Consider the following 17920-nt stretch of genomic DNA (forward strand, 5'->3'; position numbering starts at 1 on the left):
GCCGACATCATGGAGCCTGCTAGGGATTCTCTCTGCCCCTCCCCCAGCTCATACACATGCGCACACACATTTTCTCTTTCTCTCTCTCTCTCTCTCTCTCTCTCTCTCTCTCTCTCTCTCTCTCTCTCTCTCTCTCAAAATAAAAAGAAATAAACATTGTAAAAAATCCCAACTGAAAGTCCTAACAAAGACATGCAATGGTGCTATAATACCAAAACCCACAGGATAAATATGGTACCTTCCTGGGCAGTAATTTTAATTAGTATTCAAATAAATGTATGCGCTTTGCCTCAGCTGCTTTAGGCTTTGTCTTCAGCGGTATCTCCTTTAGATATAGGGGTTTCTGTCAGGAGCACTTCATAGAAAGTTTAAGAAATGCTGACTTAATAGTCAGGAGACCCCTAAGAACACCAAGCCATTTCACTTCAAGTTCACCTGCCAGATAACCAATATTGATTTTTAGATTCAAACCCTAGGGCACTGTTGGGAAAAGGCACAGGGCTAGCTACTAAAATAAGTTTCTTCCAACACTCATTCCTTTAAGAAACCACCCAAATAACAAGTCATCAAACCTTCTCTTGTGATAACAGATCAGTTTTAATTCTAGCACCTGAAGCTATACAAGGGTACGCTTTATCAACTTCACGGGGCTGTTGTACACATTCAATAAAGTGACAACCGTGCAATACCACTTAGTATCTCACCATCAGGAACATACTTCTGAATTGTTGAAACACAATCCACAAAATTAAAAACAAAAATCAGAAGCCATCCACAGTTATACTAATCGTCAAAGAGAAGTTTTACACTTACTACTTGATAGAACAGTCAATACCTAGTACGGGACATCACAAGTGACTTCAGATTCTCACCCTGTTGTCGTCTACGGAGGAGGTTTCTCAAGCAGGTGTGTGACTGGCCAAAGGCGGGAGCCACCAGGACCAGGACCGGGATGGCAAGGACAGCTCTACCACAGTTTCTGTAGTTTTCACTGTTTTTTTCTTTGTCAGTTAAAAGTGAACAGTGAGAATTAAATACTTATCTTTACATATACACAAGGTATGCTGTGAAAGCATATTTGCTTACAAACATATAAAAATACTTGTTAACTAGTTTGATAAGAAAATAATGTATAAAAGTATATAGCAAAAACATTAATCATCTCTGACCCCGGAAAGATCAATTCCATATTTTATATTACAAACAAAAACAGTTTTAGTTTTTTTTTTGAATCCCTTATCCAGAAATACTTGAAAAGGAAGACAGACAGAAATTATTTATTTTTACTCTCAACATGGCTGTGAAAAGAGTTAACTTAAAAAGCCAAGAACATTGAAATGCCTAAATGCAGAATAAGTCCAAATATTTGGCCACAAAGAACATTATTATCATCTTTAGGAGTGGAGCTGTAATAAAGGCTTTATACGCAGTTTTTAATCTATAAACATAACAGGCATTTTGGTATTTTGGCCACTGGAAAACAAAGGCTGTAGCATCAGCAAAGGTCTGAGATGTCTCACTTCTGTGGATTCAATTCAGTGTACTTAAGGTTAACTAAAGTTGACATCAAAATTTTTAGAGATAGGCAAAAATTCACATTTAAAAACAACTCATGTTTCTATTTAGAGTAACAATAGGCAATATGATTCCAGAAGTTAAAAGTTAATTTCACAACCTATGACTTCAGCTTGGCAAACAGCTTAGGTTCCAAAACTGATTCATCCCTATTAAAATGTAAGCCCTTAAAAAAGAATATGTCTATGTATATAGATCATTATTTTTAAGAAATCAGATAATCTTTGAAGCAGCCTTAGTGTTTCCTTTAAATGTGTCTTGAAATGACCATAGGATTAGCTTCACGGAAAGGATTAGCCAGCTTCTTGGTCTAAGGCTACCACGGTGATCATTTGTGTCTAAGGCTAGAAAGGTACCAACACGATGTGATGTAAACCATAAGGAGAGGAGGAGACGATGAGGGCTTTTCCTGGCAGTTGGTAGCTAAAATTCAAGGGATTCTTAGAAAATGACACAATGGCAGCCTTTCTTGTCTTTTTCTTTCCGTGTTGGTTCTGGTGAAGGAGGACATTCCTGCTCTTGAAATTTCCTGTAAGACAGAAAAATCTATATAAAAATCTACCCTGCTGGTAACATATTATTACAAATATATTCTTTTTGGACAAGTCTAGTTTATGTGCATATGCTTCTCAATGTTAAATTTCACCTAGGGAATCGAAGCAAATCTCAGGGGGAGAGGCACAAGTGTTTCAACACCAGCATAAAGCAGAGCTATCTGAGCTCCACTCATAGGTGAGTCTGGAATCAGATGAGATACTGAACTCAATGACCTCTAAGTTCCCTTCCCACTTTGTAACTCCATTAACAGTAAGGTATACTTAAGAACAGACATCCAGGGGCGCTTGGGTGGTTCAGTGAGTCAAGCATCTTACTCTTGGTTTAGCCTCAGATCATGATCTCCCAGTCTGAGATGGAGCCCTACATCAAGTCTGCTTAGGATTCATTCTGCCTCGTCCTGCCCCTCTCCCCTGCTAGCGCTCTCTCTCCCAAAATAAACATTAAAAAAAAAAGCAACCATTGCTAGAGTAAAATATAAAGTACATACCCATACAAGGTACACAGTTTCTATTCCTGTTTTGCCACTTACTAGCTACAAGTCAGCATTGGACAAGTTAGCTGACCTCTGTGAACCTCGGTTTTTTCGAAGAGAATAATAAAACTCTACCTTTCACAGTTGCTAGAGGTTTAAACGTGATCTTGTTACGTTTAAAGGCCTATCAGTGGCTGGCATAAAAAAGCCTTCCCTAGGGGCACTGGCTAGCTCAGTGAGGAAAGCATGTAACTCTTGATCTCAGGATCATGAGTTCAAGCCCCTGTTGGCTGTGAAGCCTACGTAAAATAAAAGTAAAATTAAAGTAATTTTGTTAATTGCCGCCTCTACCCACTTCTCCAGATTAAATGATGGATTTGGATATAGATTCTGAGGATCAAAACCAAGGACAAAGCATTCAAAAGGCAGTAAACGTTATTTTAAGAAGGTAACGGTTTGTGTGCGCACGCACACGTGTTAAAATACATAACAGAACTTGACATCTTAACCATTCTTAAGCATGCAGTCCAGTGGTGTTAAATATATTCACAGTGTTACTACTACCACCATCCACCTCCATAACTGTTTACATCTTGCAAAACTGAAACTCTATTTTCATTCAAAAATAATGGAACTTGCACTTTTAACAAACCACTAAAAAAATTAAAAACTATAATCTTTACTTTCCTTTCCCCACAAAGAGAATGCCCAGGCAAGGGGTTAAAAAAAGTACAGGAAGCCCATAGCTCCACGTTTCTGTCAAGCAGAGAGACCCGCAGATCTAGAGAGAGCCCACGGGGAAGGAGGCGCCAAGCCACCAAGATTAAAAATAATCAAATCAAACCCCTCCCACTATACAGAAACTCAATCTTTCTCACACAGAAACTAACTCCAGGCCACCTGCCCTTCACCTCAAGCTTCCTGGAACCATTAACACTTTCTGAAGCGCAGGGGCCTTCTAGGCCAGCAGAACAGAAAAACCCTTTGTTATGAGGGATATCATACTTCACACCACCAATGGGAGCACCTGGAGCACCGCATCTCTACTACCTGGCTCCCGCAGCCTGGGAGGAGGTGGGGAAAAAGCAAAGCCTAAGAACACAGGCTCTGGAATCAGAGACACAGATTCAAGTCCCAGCCCTGCCATTTAAAGCTGAAACTCTGAACAAGTTAGCTAACCTCTCTATACCTGCTCTCCCATCCAAAAGTGGGGATAAATGAAAGTATTTCGCTTACTGGGTCATGGTGAAATTTAAATGTGGTAACACATGTAAAGCATCAGACACAGTATCTGGCAGAGATCTCCACTCAAACGTTAGCTGTTGTCATCCCTACCTTCGTACCACTGATACCACTGGAAGTGGTGTAGGTTGTGTGTGCAATTTTTTTAAATCCCTGTGTGTACTCTCTACTTCAATATAATTAAATCTGGCTTTATATGTAGCAAGTTCCTAGTATACAATATGTACTTAATTAAAATTTTTAACCTGTCATGTGCACAGAAGCATTTATACATATAATTTCCTGTTTCTTGCTAAAAACATTTAATGGTAATTTCTTTATTACTTGGTGGTTTTAAAAAGCAGTGTGGTTACCTGTAAAATTCTATAAGTTAAAACAAACAAACACATCGTAGATGTGTTTCACTTACCTTATAACCCGGACAAGTTCATGGAAAGCTTGATCTACATTCATCCTAATCTTTGCTGATGCCTCCATGTATGTTACCTTAAGCTGTCGTGCTAACTGTTGTCCTTCTTCCTGTGTTACCTGAAATTCCAAGAGTCGTATCTGAGGTACAGAATTAAAAATCAGATCTGCTCCATCTAACCCTATGGCCACAGACTGCTCTCCTAATCTAGCCAGAGGCCAAGCTGATTTGTCTTAAGATAAACCAACAGACTTAAAAGCTCAACACATATTGAAGTCCAGCTCTGAAGAACAACCCAGAAGAACATACTTGTGACGAAATATTACCATGCAACAAGATTCCAGTCTGGTGATTACTCAAAGTATTAAATACAATGGTGATAATTCTGGTAAGAAAAAGTACAAGGTGCTAGTAGAGTCTATAACCCTGCTGGGCAGATCAGGGAAAGCTTCCCCGAGGAATGACATTTAAACTAAGAACCAAATAAAGAGCGCGGAGTTGGTTAAGGGTGGGGTAAGAGAGTATCCCTGACCAAAGAAAGGGCCTGTGTGAGGGCCATGGACGGGCGGTGTCCCAAGTTCCAAGAACTAAAAGAAGTCTAGAAAAGCTTAAACACAAGGCAAGAGAGAAAACTATCACCAAGAGCTGAGGATGAAGAGGACGGAAGCCTCAAGAGACTGTGGGTCTTCCTCGTCTCAAAACTCCCTAATACCTGGTACATAGGAGACACTCAATAAATGTGAGAAAAAATGAATAATGATTATGATCACAATGCCTTTGTTATATTGAGACAAGAAGTGTGGCAGAGCTGATGACCTAAAATGGTAGGCCCGTCAGAAACATAAAATGAATATATATTATCCTACACATTTTCAGTGTAAAAGGTTGAAGTAGTGATATTTACTAAAACTGTTAAACTAAATTACATTTACATAGTGTGAATGAAAAAGATCTTTCTAAAAGAATGACTTCTGTTGCTGTCTTTGCCACAAAAGTAAACACTTGCAGAAAGTTAGAAAATGTCAACTGGGGAAAGGGATAGATTAAGGAACCTATCTCTTCTGGTCTCTTTTCAACGATGGACATTCTTCTCTACAAAAATGGGAACATGCTTTTGTATATTTGTGTTATACCCTGGAAATTGTTAAACTCACTTATCTGGATGTTCTTTTGTAAACTCCATAGGCTTTTCTAGATGAACAATCATGTCATTTACTAATAAAGACAAGTTGGTTGCTTTCTGATATGGATGCCTTTCAGTTCTTTTTCTGGCCTCACCTCACTGCGTAGACCATTCAGTGCAGTGACAGCAGCATTCAGTCCTTCACCATTAAGCACACTATTAGTTGTAGGGTTTCACTGAAGATACCTTTTAGCGTGTTAACAAAGTGTCTGCTATTCCATTTGTAAAGAGTTTTTAACAGTATGTTGAATTTTCTCAAATCTTTTTTTTGTTCTGTATCTACTGAGATCATAATCTTTCCACATTAGTCTGTTAATCTGGTGAACTGTGTTGATTCATCTTTGACTGTTAAATCAACACTGCATTTCTGGAATAGACCCCACCTGAGTGATGATGCACTGTCCTTTTCATATATTGTTAAATTCTATTTACTAAAATTTTAAGAATTTTTACATACATGTTTGCAAGACTTATTGGACTGTAGTATTCGTAAATTTTTGTCTGGCTTTGGTAAGCCAGAGTAATGCTGGCTTCATATAAGGAGTTGGAAAGAATTCTCTCATCTTCAATATTCTGGAATACTTTCAGCAAAATCAGTTTGGTATAATTTACCGATGAATCCATCTGGACCTGAGGTTTTCTCCGAGGGAAGGTTTTTATAACCAGTTGAATTTATTTTATAGATACAGTACTATTCATGTTATCTATTTTTTTTCGTGAGTTTTGATATTTTGTGCACCTTTTAAGAAATGTCCATTTCATCTAACTTGTTGAATTTATTGGTATAAAGTTTCTTTATAGTATGGTATTTCTTTTTATAGTATTTATTATCTTTTCAATATCTTTAACATCTGAAGTGATGGCACCTCTCCTATTACTGACACTGGCACTCTGTGCCCTTTGCTCTTTTTAACCTGGTCATTCTGGGTAGATTTGTCACTTTGATCTTCTAAAAACTAGGTTTATCTTTCTATGGTTTTTCTATTTTCAATTTTGTTAATTTCCACCCTTTATTATTTACCTTCTTCCAATTACTATGTCTTTAATTTGCTCTTTCTCTTCTAGTTTCTTAAAGTAGAAGCCAGTCATTGAATTGAGACCTTTCCTTTTTTCTAAGATAACTAATGCTATGAATTTCTCTTTATTTTCCTCTTTGGTAGCATCCCAAATTTTGATATGTGTTCTAAATATCATTCAGTTCACAATACTTTGCAATTTCCCATTTGATCATTTCTTTAGAAGAAGGATAAATTAGAAGCTTGTTGGTTTCCTCATATTTAGAGGTTTCCTAGCTATGTTCTGTTACTGGTTTCCAAATTAATTCTCCACCATGATCAAGGAACATACCTGGTCTCACCAGAATCCTTTTAAATTTATTGAGACTTGTTCTCATTTCAAGATAATGTGTATTCTGCTATTGTTGGGTGGGGCATTCACTAAATGTTCAGAATAATTTGTTCAACATTGCTGTTCAAGCCACCCATATCCTATTGGTTTTCTTTCTATTCAATTATTGAAAAGGGATGTTGAAAATTCTGACTGTTAAGTGTGAACATGTCAATTACTCTTTGCAGTTCTTTCAATTTTGCTTTAAGAATTTCGAAGTTGTGGTGTGGCTGGGTGGCTCAGTTAGTTAAGTGTGTGACTCTTGGTTTGGCTCAGGTCATGATCTCCCGGTTCTTGAGTTCGAGCCCCGGTTCAGGCTCTGTGCTGACAGTTCACACCTTGGAGCCTGCTTTGGATTCTCTCTTTCTCCCTCTCTCCCTCCCTCCCTCCCTCCCTCCCTCCCTCCCTCTCTCTCTCTCTCTCTCTCTCTCTCTCTCTCTCTCTCTGCCCCTCCCCCACTCAAGCTCTGATTCTCTATCAAAAATAAACGTTAAAAAGAAGAATTTTGAAGTTGTTATTCAATATATGAACGTTTAGGATTGTTATGTTCTTAATGAATTAATCTCTTTTTCATTATAAAACAATCCTCTTTATTCCTGGTAGGTTTTTTGCTCTGAAATCGACTTAGTCTGATATTTATATTGCCACTTCAAGAGGCTTTCCATTAGTATCAGCATGGTATATCTTACCCCATCCTTTCACTTTTAACCTATTTGTCTTTTACACTGAAAGTAGATTTCTTGTAGGGTCTCGTTTTTTTGGGGTTGTTTTGTTTTGTTTTTTTAATCCAATTTGACAATGTTTGCCTTTTTGTTTTTTTAATTTTTTTTTAAATGTTTATTTTTGAGACAGAGACAGAGTGGGTTAGGGGCAGAGAGAGAGGGAGACACAGAATCCGAAGCAGGCTCCAAGCTGTCAGCACAGAGCCCAACGCGGGGCTGGAACTCCCGAGTCGTGAGATCATGACCTGAGCCGAAGTCGGACGCTCAACCGACTGAGCCACCCAGGTGCCCTGACAATGTTTGCCTTTTAATTGAGGTGTTCACACAATCTACCACCAATGTGATTACCGTCATCACTGAATCATCTTGATATGTTTCCTATCCAATTTGTTCTTTAATCTGCTTATTCTTTTTCTATTTTCTTCTGGGTTAACTATATTGCTTTTATGATTCCATTTTATGTCCTTTGTTGGCTAATGAAGTACGTACCATGTTATTTTAATGACTGCCTTAGAGTTTATAATACACGTTTTCACTCATCAAAGTTCAAATGCATTCTGCCCATTCACATATAGTATAAGAGGCTTACTACAGTAACACATTTCTCCCTCCTACATTTTGTTATCTTTTACCTCACCACAGAGTGTTACCTTTTTTTGCTTTAAACATCCAGAGTATATTTTAAAGAGACAAATAACAATAAAAGTAATTTATATTTACTCACATAAATGCCATTTCTGGTGGGTTTGTTTTTGTTTTTTGTATAGATCCAAACTGCCATTTGGTATAATTTTCCTTCTTTTTACATTTCTTATAACACAGGTCTGCTGGTAATAAATCTTCTCTTCCCACCTTTTGCATATCTGTGGAGTATTTCACCTTCATTTTTTGAAACAAACATTTAGTGGGTATTTAATTCTAGACGAGTTTTCTTCTCTCGGTACGTGAAAGATGTTGTGTCACTATCTTCTGCCTTGAGTCGTTGCCCATGAGAAACAGTGATGACCACTGCCATCCTTATCTTTGTTCCTCTGTGCGTAGTTTTCTTTTCCTCTGGTTATCTGTCACGTTTCCTCTTTTTCGCTGGTTTCAGACAATTCCATTTTAATTTGTCTCATTCTAATTTTCTTCATATTTCTTATGTTCAGGGTTTGTTGAGCTTCTTAAATGTATGCATTTTACAGTTTTGATCAAATTTAGACATTTTCCAGCTGTTGCTTCTGGCTATTAATCCCATCCAGGGTATCTTTCATCTCAAACATTGTAGTTTCAATTTCTACAAGTTTGATTTTGATCTTTCTCCATCTTCCATGTTTCTCCCTAACATACTCAGTCTTTTCTCTAGCTTGTTGAACATATGGAATATAGTCATAGAACTGCTTAAGGTATCTGTTCACTAATTCTATCGTGTGTCATTTCTGGGTGTGTTTCTACTCCTTGTTTTTTCTCCTTATTATGAGTCATATTTTCCTGCTTCTTGCTTGGTAATTTGAATGGATGCCTGGGTACTAGACTTTGACCTACTGGGTTCTGGATAGTTTGTATTCCTATATATATTCTTGAGCTTTCTTCTGGGATGCAGTTATTTGGAAAGTGTAGTCCTTTTTGTTCCATAGTGCCAGAACAGAATTACCCTAGAGCTAATTTTGCCCTACGACTGGAACAAAACCTTCTGAGTACACTACCCAATACCCCAAGAATTAATGATGTTTTTCACTCTGGCTAACCTGGAGCAGGAATTATTCTTGGCCCTATTTGAGCTCAAGGTATTGTTCCCTCTAATCTTTTAAGGTAGTTTGCTCTCCCAATTTAATATTCCATTTCTAAAATTCAGCAACTCAGTACAGTATCATCAGGTTATTCCATTAATGCAAACATCTAATAATTACACTACCACCTAGGAGTTGATATTGTGTTGTGTTCCAAAAGGGTAGCAGGCACTACACAGCACTAGTATACCCAAGTTTTTGTAATTTTTAAACTTCCCTGACTCTCTTCAAAATAGCTTATGCACCATAAGGCCTATGGTTTTGAAATATAAATCAATCAAATCAAGCAAGCAATTAACAACTAGTGAGGAAGCCAAGTAAGAAAAGAAAGCTTCACAGAAGCCAATTTTAAAAAGACAATTCCTATTTTAACTTGACATGGGAAATTCCTTCCTACAAAAAAATACCACCACGTTGTCACAAATTCTGTTCCTTCTTCCTGGGATGCCATCCCTTCTCTCCCAACCCTATACTCTTAATTTGTTCCTTAGTAATACTTCAAGACTCAAGCAATCAATAACTTCCCCCTCAGTGCTGATGCAGTTTTGGAACAGCACCCCAGAGCTCCCATCATGCCCTACAGTGAACAAAACTAAACACACTATACTCCAATTTTTGATGTTGCTTTTTCTCGCTCTCCCACCATCATATCCCTTGTAGCTAGGGAGGAAGGCATATTTGTCTTTGTACATCCAGAGCCTAGAAGAGTACATAGTTAACGAAATAAAACATGTTAAGTAAACAGAGTATGACCAAATAAGTAAAACTTGAAATAAAAGATACAGGAAGAAAAATGAAAATTAATATTTGAGACTAGTCAATCTCAATAATTATTAATATAACTTTGGGGGAGGGACATATGTCCTCAAAAATTTTGCCATGTCTTTCAGCACACTTATTCTTCAAAAAGGTACTTTGTCCCACCCCTCCTGCATAATGTAATTCAGCTAGAGAGAAATGGCAAATGAGGTATCTTTATACAGAAAAAATAATGAATTAATGGCCTACATGATAAAATACTCCCAATACTAATTTTGTGCCTCATTTATTTATTTTTAAAGTACTGTCTCACATCACTGTCTTCCAGCAATCAAGGTCAGCAAAGTTTGTGCATACATTTCTGGTCAAGAAATCTCTAACCACATATAAAGCTGCTTTTGAGCTCACTGGAGTAGCATTATTTTAACTAAGAAGTAGAAATAGCATTGTTACCACCAGAGCAAGCAAACACAAAAATGAGCCAAAAGAATATTACATGGAACAAAGCCAAAGCTTTATGAAGCCAGAATCAACAGAAGATTGAAAGCTACACAAATAAGGATTTCCTAGATGTTCCCCAACCCAGAGAATTCTATAAAGATACCAAATACTAAACCTCATCTCTTGGATATTTTAATTTGGTGGGTCAGCACTACCCAGAAATGTTCTGTTTTAAGCAACAAAGGTGAATCTGATATAACAAATTCACAGACCTACATCTGGGAACCTCCAGTGACCCTCACTTCAAAGGCACAAATGAATATTAGCAGATATCCACAATAATGAGTATATCTAGTACTATGTATTTCCAAATGGAGAGGAGCAAATATGAATGATGAGAGCAGTTTTATCCAACAAACTGGGTTTAATAGGAAGAGACCAACAGAACCAAAACTTGTTTTTGTGGTTTTTTTTTTTTAAATGCCTATTGTATAGAAAGAATCATCAAATTAATACCACATCTTGATTCACTGATGCCTTGAATCATTCAATTCAGCAAATATTTATTGAGTGTGTGTCTTTGTTCTACGTACTAAGGACAAAGCATGAACAAAACTGATCGAAACTGAGAAGCCCTCATGCTACTTACATTCAATGGTTTACAGATCTTTAGATACAGAGAAGGCAAAAACAGGTAAGGCAAGAAGAGGACCCTGACTCTACTATTGGGGGTAGGGGTGAGGTCTTTTTCTGGGAGGCTACAGGGGCATACTGTGGTCAAGGTACTAAACAGAGACAGTGGGGGTTAGTACACTTGGGTATTATCCTAAGTGTAATGGGTTCCTTTCTCAAATTAACAGTGGCCACTAGCACCTAACAAGGAGGAGAGGAGAGGGGGAGGCTAAAGTAAGCCAGAGGAAGAAAGGGTAAACACAAAAAGAACAGAACAGTCCATTTCTAGACAGGGCTGAGTCAAGGACAAGGAACTTGAAATCAGAGATACAGCAAAGTCCACAATCCAAGCACACATAACTGCTGTATTAAATTTCAGAAATCAGTGTGCTATTATATGTACCTACTTTTACATTTTAGCAAGCACAAGCAAGTCAACTACCTGTGTTCTCTTCCTTCACCTTAGATAGAATAAACAAGATGATCAATGTTATTTATCTCTAAGGGGCTCGGTGTGTGGTAACTCTAACCATTCAAATTCTTCTTATTTAATGACAATTTCAGTGACTTTGTTCTTTCTATTGCGTGTTATTAGTGTCTAGAAAAGGGTTCAATAAATATTGGATGGATGGAAGGATGGATGGATGAGATGGAAGGAAAGGAAGGAAGGGAGGGAGGGAGGGAGGGAGGAAGGAGCAAATCCAGAGATACAGAAGCCAGAAGCAAGTTATTAATAAGCAAAAGCTCTTCTGCTTGACCTCTTCCCAGATGGGTTCAGAATCTCGGGAACCAATAATAGGAATGTCCAGAGCTGACCCACAAATTCAAAGAACATGGAGAACTGGCATTTGCTATGTAACAGAAAACTGGCAAGAAACTAGAAAAAGTCCAAAGGATTGTGTCTAACACAAAGGCAGAAGAGAATGAACTGGGTCAATAACTAAGAGCAAGTAAGACTGGTTACTGAGTAAGAACCCTTTAAGGATGATGACCAAAAAGTCAACATTTCTAAACAGGGGAAGAAATTTTTATGGATCCTGTGGCCTGTCCAGGCTGTTAGTAAAGCAGGTAAAGGTACCAAGACATTATACACAACACCCTTAATTCTAAAGAGACTTTAAAAAGGTAAAAACCTTTAGCACAGCACCTCAACTTCAAATGCACGGTGTATGGCTCTCACGGCTGGCTGGGAGGTAAAGTGGTCTTTGTACAACTAGAGCCTTAGAAGAAGGTGCACCTGAGGCCTAAGATACCTGTGAGAGAGAAGGAAATACTGGCAAAGAAAGAGTGGAGGCATAGGTTAAGGTATCCCAGAGCTAAGTAAACAAAGTGTTTCAAAAATGAGAGTATGAGCATCTGTGTCAAACGTTACTGACATCTACGTAAATGGTGACCTTGACTGGGGTGCTGCATGCCTGAGGTCAGAGCAAGCAAGAATGGCAGGAAAGAAAGGAGAGCAAGTGTAGATAACGCTTTTAAGGAGTTTTGCTTGATACAAGAAGCAGAAACGTACACAGAGAAGAATGTGAGATTAAGAACACGCTTTTGCTGTAGTTACTTTTTGTTTTAAAGATGAGAGCCACTGTAGCATGACATGCTTGTGGGAATGATTATGCAGCAGAGAAACGGAACAACCAGAACAGAACCATTGCTGGGGTGACATCTATGAGCTAGTGAGAAGGAGCGGGACCCAGGGCCTACTAGAGAGGATGGGCATAGATAGGCAAACAGTTTATCCACAGAAGTGAGGAAAGGCAGAATTGATGGGGTACATGTGCACTTAGGTTAGTATTATGTGGAGGTGGAAACATGCAGAAATATCTCAGTGAAATAGGAAAATATGATTCATCATTAGCCATGAGTGAGGAAGGGGAATAAAGCGTTGTAAGTTTAAGAATGAGAAAGTGAGTAATAAGCATGAAAACAAGTGGGAAATGAATGGACAGGGAAAGGTGGTAGATTTCCTGCCAGCCAGTATTCAAGGCTCCTGTAAGTGCAGCCATCATGCCTGAGTGTGCGGGAACCCAGAAAAGAGAAGAGGAAGCATAAACAGGAAAAAGTTTTTCTTGGCGCCCACCCTTCAGAGTAGAATCTACGGGAATGAGCAAAAATTAAGCAGTCAGATATGAGCCACTTGCTCTTCTCCCCTGGGGATCTACACAGCTGAGCTTTCAGCTACAGGTAATTTATCCAGTGTACGGTTTAAAGCAGAGAAATGAATACAGAAGATATTACTCCAGCCTAAGTGCGTATGTTTTGGGTGATGGAAATATGAAACTTATCATCCCCTACAATGTTCCTCTCATCACCTTGTTTCTCATTTTACCCGGAGAATCTTTACTCTTATAAAAAGGAAAAAAAAACCTAGATGAAAAATTTTGTAAGCCTATGGCATGAAACAAAGCCAGTGCTGAATATCTGCAGACAGATGGAAACCATACACCAAACACTGGCAATCTTCGGTACATAGAGGATTAAGAGTAACGCATACAGACCCTCTGCCCCAAGCCCATCACAGCAGGGCCTATGCAGGGGGGGGGGGGGGGGGGGGGAGGGGAGAGGAGAGGGGGGACATACATTCCCCTACTTTCCCTGCCCTACTTTTCCCAGCCACCACCTACCCTACAGGAGACCTCCCACGCACCCCAGGCCTCCTACCTAGTTAGTCTGTTACTAGAGTTGTATATGACCATGAAAAGGGTTTGACAAAAACCTTTTCCATAATCATGGCAGAAAGCACTCAGGGGTGGGGTAGAGGTCAGTGTTAAGATTGGGGGAGAGCCGCTTGCTTGCCACAGAGCTCCTCTGTTAGGATTTCCCAGATTCGGTAACATAGAAAAGTGTTTCTAGTATTAGAAAGGACTGACAAGAGCAGCAGACAGGTTCTACTGGCAACATTTAATAAATATAACTAGGTTCAGAAACGCTGAAGGAAATGACCCCCCCCCCGAAAAGGAATTAAAAAATAAATGTACTCTATACTCTAGGCTTAAGATGTGAGCAGTGCTGTATTCTAAGTTATTTCAAACCACTTATACTTGTTTAAAGTGAAGATCAAATTTTTTCACCATAACTTTATAATAATTCAGATGTGAAAAGGACCTAGCAGTAAAACTTATTCTACATTAAGTATCACGAGTAAACATTTCTAAACCTTAGCATTAGAATATCATTCCCTTAAGCCCATGTTTTAAACTTGATATACCTTCAACAAAATTTTACAAATAGAGCACACAAATCAAAGATTATGTTTTAAATAGTTAACTACAAAATAGAAGGCTGTCCTCGATGCTATTATCAACCCATTTTTCCTGAGGTATATACTTTTCAAACAAAATGTTAAAAACATCAACACAAAGTTATATAAAAACAAAAGAGAACTTAAATGCCAAAAAAAAAATTAAGAAACAACTTAAAAACTTATATTCCAGATATGGGGTAGAGGCTAAAGCCCTAAAAGAAACAGACACAAAAAGACAATGTAGAGTCTGCATTTATTCATATCTGACCTTGTTCTACTCCTTCACAAAAACGTGAGCAGACAAGGTGCCCAATACTTTAAAAATTAAATGTGAAATAAGAGGGTAAAGAAACAAGTGAGTATAATCCAGCCTACAACTAAATACCAAAAATATTCTTTTCTTACAGGTTACTGGTGTTAGAGCCAGCCAGTATAAAGAAGTAACAGAAAATTCCATCATTAATGGGACTTAGGGAAAATCCAAATACTGTAATTTACGTTAAAACCACTCTGTAGATGAAGGTAAATTAGCATTCACTGAATGAGTTTATGGGGCACCTGGGTGTCTCAGTCGGTTAAGCATCTGACTTCGGCTCAGGTCGTGATCTCGCAGTTTGTGAGCTCGAGCCCCGTGTCGGGCTCTGTGCTGACAGCTCGGAGCCTGTTTCAGATTCTGTGTCTCCTTCTCTCTCTGCCCCTCCCCCACTTGTGCTATCAAAAATAAATAAATGTCTAAAAAATTTTTTAAAACACTGAATGAGTTTGGCCTTAAGTAAGGGTAACTTTAAGATGAGCTAACTGAATTAGAGTTGTGGTGATTACTCACGAAATAAGAACATGTGAATGGAGGTGATACAAATATGGGCTTAGAGAGTCAACTGAAGTGTGGTGTAAAAATATGTGAGAATTTGACTTCCCCAAACCCAGAATGCCAAGCTCAGAAGTTTCCTTGATCATGGCACTTTCAATGGTTTCAAGAAACACATCCATTCACTGACATGATCATCAATAATGGGATTCCCAACAGCAAAGTTCCTTCTTACCTGTCTTTGATGATCCAGATCTGCTTTATTACCAATTAAAATCATTGGAAACTCATCCCGATCCTTCACTCTGAGAATCTGTCTTTGAAACTTATAGATTTCTTCAAAACTAAAACAAAAACAAATTAATTTGCTCAAATCTCAGAATTTGGCAAGTTCCACAGCCCATTTAGTACCTTATTACTTTTCCTTTTTCTATAAAAACAAGAAAATCCAAATTCAATAAAATAGTGATCTACACATGAACAGGAGATCTACATGTTAATACTAGTACAAACCTGCCTCGATCTGTGACTGAAAAGACCAACAGGAAACCCTCGCCGGTTCTCATATACTGTTCTCTCATAGCTCCAAACTCTTCTTGTCCTGCTGTATCCAGAACTAAAGAGAAAACAACACATGTAACCGTGTTCGTGTTTTCATTTTATGAATGACTTTCCCATAAGGGCAGGGCCCAATTAATGTGAGTCCTTTAGAGTATATATTTTAGACTCAGTGTAATAAACAAAAAGCCTTCTCTTCCTAGTGCTTTATTCTCAACACTAGAGACAAATATATCACCCAGCAGACAGTTTCAGAGTCATCTTCATCAGTACGAGTTGATTTTTGTAAGCTAGAATATATTAGCATACCAATTACAAGGTTAAAAATATCAAATATATCTAGGCAGATGGAGTCAGACAACCTCTAAAGTCACTTGGATGTTTTATCTCCTCCACAGAAAGGACTGAAAAAGATACCCATTCAAGAAAAAGATCCCTTGGTCTACTCCCCCCAAACACCTTAAAGAGCAGGCACTAACGTTATTTACTGATCTCTCTGAATGAAAGAATCCTCAAACTTAAAAGAACGGGGCTATCTTTTGTGGAGATGTGTAATGTGTAGCCAAGCCCAAAACCCTATTTGCTAAAGCCTCCTCCGTGCTATAAATTCTAAGCAAGTTGACAAATATTGACTCTTTTTCTATATTTACTACACCCATTTTAACCTTTGCAAGAAAGTAGATAGGGCTGAAACTTCATGTTTCTTTCCAAATGTCCCTAACAATTCAACTCCAACTAGTTACCATGACATGATTAGTTTCACCAGCACAAGATCAACACAATTATTGTTTTATATTACATTTGCTGAGGAATATTTAAATACCTTAATATGTAGGATAAATATTTAAATATTCAAATATCCTAATATGCAGATTCATCAATCAAAGCTGATGAAAGACACGGGCTTCAAGACCACATTTCAATTGTAGTATGCAACCTAGCAAAACACCCAAGCTTACTTTTCAAAAATATGATATGTAAACTATCAAATAAAGGAAGATTACTTACTATCTAGCCGGGCTGCTCTGTCATCTATCACACACTGCTTTGTGTAGGAATCCTCGATGGTTGGGTCATAATCCGTCACAAAATAGGACTGTAAGAAAAATAACCTCATTTTTAAATTTATGTTTACTTGCCCACCCAAGTACCAATTAACTTTATCAAATCTCACTGATACAGAATGAATAGCAATAGTTTCATTGTATTAAGGTTTCTCCTACTAAACCTTAATAAACGTTTACTACCTTATTTGGTTTACAAAAATAGTAGTATCCTACTACAGTTGGTTTCCAACTGAATAAAACGTATTCAGAGTAGCTTCCAAGTGGAGAAAACGTACTGATATCTCTGAATCCTCCTATCTGATATATGCAAGAAGACTGCAAAAGACCTAATGCAGTGTTTTCATAATTATATATAATTTTTTCAATTATATATACCTAAGATGGGTGTATACACACACACACACACACACACACACACACACACACACACACACACTCACACACACACACAGTGCTCACAGTGTTATAAAAATAGAAAAAACACAGTTATAATTCAAGTCTATCTGCAACCCAGGGGTAAGCATCAGTTCTAAGAACAAAGGAGTCTGAAACAAAGGAAGACAAACAGCCTGGAAGATCCCACACCCCACCTTCATTTCTCCCCCTTCTTTCCTCATACTTGGTTTTTTCCCATTCATTTGCCTTGTGTATTATCATAAGGAAACATGATTTCGGAATTTTTTTTTTCTTTTGGCTGGGATCTCAAACTTACTCCTTCACTGTTATTTTTGTTTTTTTTTTTTTTCATCTCTAGCATCTATTTCTGTCTTTCTCTGTTAGCAAAGCTTCCCAACTTATCTTCTGCAATCAGCAGAAGAAAGGACAGTTAAGGTAGCAGAGTAGGAAGGGAAGAATCTCAGTGAGCCAGTTAAAAATGTTTGTGTATTACACTTCACCGTTTTTTAAAGGTTTTAAAAAGAAAACAACAGCGACAATAAGACTCAAAGAGACTTATTTCCCACTTCTTAAAAGGGCACTAACTAGGACACTGACATCATCCTTCTTTTGTTCTGAGCATCTCCTTTGCTCTCCCCTCTTGACTGACTTCCTCAAAGCCT

At 38.0% G+C, this 17920-nt stretch overlaps 1 protein-coding gene across 3 annotated transcripts in view; it reads right to left on the reverse strand.

Moving 5' to 3' along the window:
- Positions 1 to 578: 578 nt before the first annotated feature.
- RRAS2 (RAS related 2) overlaps positions 579 to 17920 on the reverse strand; it is a 74826-nt gene continuing 57484 nt past the window's right edge. For all 3 annotated transcript variants that reach the window (XM_023239597.2, XM_006937120.3, XM_019812092.3), the window contains exons 2-6: positions 16804 to 16891; positions 15751 to 15853; positions 15473 to 15581; positions 4257 to 4375; positions 579 to 2104 (exon numbers count right to left, since the gene is read on the reverse strand). In XM_023239597.2, coding sequence (XP_023095365.1) covers positions 2017 to 2104; positions 4257 to 4375; positions 15473 to 15581; positions 15751 to 15853; positions 16804 to 16891 — 507 coding nt within the window. In that variant the 3' untranslated portion in view covers positions 579 to 2016. The remainder of the gene's footprint in view (positions 2105 to 4256; positions 4376 to 15472; positions 15582 to 15750; positions 15854 to 16803; positions 16892 to 17920) is intronic.

This window comes from Felis catus, chromosome D1, assembly GCF_018350175.1.
Source record: "Felis catus isolate Fca126 chromosome D1, F.catus_Fca126_mat1.0, whole genome shotgun sequence".
NCBI classification, from domain to species: domain Eukaryota; kingdom Metazoa; phylum Chordata; class Mammalia; order Carnivora; family Felidae; genus Felis; species Felis catus.